Here is a 2,898-nt window from a genome sequence, read left to right on the forward strand (position 1 = left end):
CAGTACACTTTATCACCTCTTCGCCATTGAACAAAAATATTTCAGCAGCTTCTTCAAATGGAACAACCCCATGCTGGTGAAACAATGATACTGATAAAGCATGGATAGCCCATGCTAAGTTCATGTAGATGTGTCAAGGATTGTCTAGAATAGAGCCAGTTTTCTATTGCGATTTTTCAAGATACCAACTGAGGACTTGGGGCACGGGCCCCCTACGCCAGTGCCTAGCGACGCCACTGAATAAAACTAAAGTTAAAAACGTGTTACTGAAAAAAAAATACAGTTTATAGAAGTTTCTTGTGATTACACGTTACCTTATCACAAGATCGTGCGGCCATTGATCAGTAATACTGAGTAAATACTAATATACGAAATGGCTACCGTGAGATAAGATGTAGTATAGGAAAGAGCTGAACATTCATGCTGTGTTACAGAATAACGGTTCATAACCCGAGACATTACTACTGATCAGTATAATACAATGCTGATAATTATACATGACTTGAATCTATCAGAAAAATAAAATAAAAGGTTGTGAACAAAGTAGTTGCGATAGAATTTACTATTTACCAACGAGTGTACGATTTAACAAATACTTTATTTATGGGCTTGGTGCTATTATTTTTAATATATACAAAAATTAAGTTCATCAATATCTAAGTAAAGCTGAAGAAGAATCCAAACATCCGCATTTTATGTTTATAAATATGGTCAATAGATGGCGCTAAATACTTTCTGGTTGTAGTTAAGAGATTCTATTTTATATCCAATAAAGTTACTAAAACTATTTTTTTTTTACTTTTAAATTGAAGTAAAACATCATTCACTGTGTATAAAGAACTATGAACAGTTTTTTTAAAAATTACAAAGTTCTAAACTTAAGATATAATCACTGTAACATTCTACCCTCCCCCCCCCAAAAAAAAAAATATCCATAGAAAATTCAACAATACTTTATGTAATTAACGAGAAAAAAAAAAGTCTAAAATAAAATGAAAAATTTGTAATTTGGGTTTTACTTTTCGTTCATTCTTTTATCACGTCTTATGAATTACTTCTGTTTGAATTTTACGTTGTTTACACAACTGGTATATTATTTTGAATCAGATTTCAGGCGAGAATAATGTACACGATGGTCCAAAACTCACTGGTTCCAGATTATTATACCAACTTCTTAATTTTCATCTGTTTCATACTAACGTAAAAATATATAAGAGAACAGTACATAAGTATGTAACACAGACTAACAAAGGACCAATAACGAGATTTTGTTGCTGTTGATACAAATCAAATCAAATTCACCTAATGTTTGGATCACTCTGCATATATCCAGTATTTATATCAATATTTTACATCCAGAGGGCGCATAAAGCGTATTTCAAACACGAATAACCTTACACAGAACTTTAGCTATGAGTATTATTTCTATTTCTTGCTACCATGCTTTTAAAAACCTTTTTAAGATAATTAAATCCGTAAACTATGTGGTTAATGAGAAACATATGTAAAATATATTGTAGATGACTATATATTTGTAATTAGACAGTAGAAGCGAATGTAAAACTGGTGTGGCGTTTTGATAATAAACTTACGTATATTTAAAAGTTCACTTCTCACGTGTATACACTGTCGAAGTATCTCGAGTCACACTCCACTATCCCCAATTACCTTGAATGGCAGAACGTCTGGTAGGGAGATTATATCATACTAAGTTAATATATCATGGTGAACAGGACGTTCTTCTTCAGTAGAAAATTATGTTAATTAGTTGTTGGGAAAACAAATCAAATTCGAAGGCATTTCACAATATAGAGATAAGCCTAAATTATCAGTAAGTTATATTTTTTCCCCAAGAAGCTTCTAAAATGTAAATCACCTAGCACTCTGCTAAATTTTGGACTATCCAATCTGTAACAAAAAATAAATTACAAGTCCAGAATAAGACTGAAGAGTTTTGTTTTTAAATCTAAGAATAGTTCATAAGTTTCATTTTGTGTCCAATGAAGCACATTTCGTAACTACGACAACTAAAAAATTCTGTTAAAGTATGATCACAATGACAACTTGTTAACCCTCACTTATCGTCTCGCTGTAACAACCAAGAAAACCGTAGTAAACGTAATGCAGATACGGTAGTCAAGTCATTTTGAAAACACCACCAAACAAATGCTCAGACACACCTAGTGGAACTAGGCCTAGACTTAGGCCTGCATCAGACGTTTAAGTCAGCCATCATTTTACGAAAGTCTGACAAAAGGTTATAGTCTGGATCTTCATCTACGTCCACCAAGTCTTCCGAAGAGTCTTGTTTCCGAAATGTTGGGTTGTATCGAGAAAGAGAGAGAGGACAAGGTAAGAGCTCTGGCATAACGGAATGATGGGTGATTAAGGACGTTAATGTGCTGAATTCTTTCGTAAAACCCTAAAAGAGAAAATATTTAAATTAATCTACCATTTTTCTCCTCTCTCATACTTTATGGCACCAGTATAGTTTACCACATACAGCGCCACCAATGCAGTTTAACAAAACTGATAAAAAATTTTTGCACAAAATAAATGAAAAATTATGAATCTATATAGTTCAACTTTTTTTTTCGTTTTACTTAATTGTATAGAGATGTTTAATTAATTAAAAACCCAATAGATGTCACCTAATTCAACACTTACTGATTTTCAATGAATGAGACAAAGACGGAAAAAACTTCTTAAACATAATATAAATTCTGCTTACTTTTTTAATTATCATTCAAAAATATGATATTAAATAACTTTTTTATTATATATATATATATATATAGATATGTACAAAACAGTGAAGAAATACTACCGAAAGTAATCGCTAGTAATTTTAATTAGAAAACTTACGTTTAACGAAATATATATTTATTTTTTATTAAT

At 31.3% G+C, this 2,898-nt stretch overlaps 1 protein-coding gene across 1 annotated transcript in view; it reads right to left on the minus strand.

Annotated features, from left to right (window-relative positions):
* Nucleotides 1-1,119: 1,119 nt before the first annotated feature.
* Nucleotides 1,120-2,898, minus strand: part of LOC106476712 (src-like-adapter 2) — a gene marked incomplete at its 5' end in the record, with an annotated part of 4,503 nt that continues 2,724 nt past the window's right edge. The window contains one exon of the mRNA XM_013937346.2: nucleotides 1,120-2,422. Within this exon, the coding sequence (XP_013792800.1) occupies nucleotides 2,213-2,422 (210 nt within the window). The remainder of the gene's footprint in view (nucleotides 2,423-2,898) is intronic.

The sequence above is a fragment of the Limulus polyphemus genome, unplaced genomic scaffold, assembly GCF_000517525.1.
Source record: "Limulus polyphemus unplaced genomic scaffold, Limulus_polyphemus-2.1.2 Scaffold11305, whole genome shotgun sequence".
NCBI classification, from domain to species: Eukaryota; Metazoa; Arthropoda; class Merostomata; order Xiphosura; family Limulidae; genus Limulus; species Limulus polyphemus.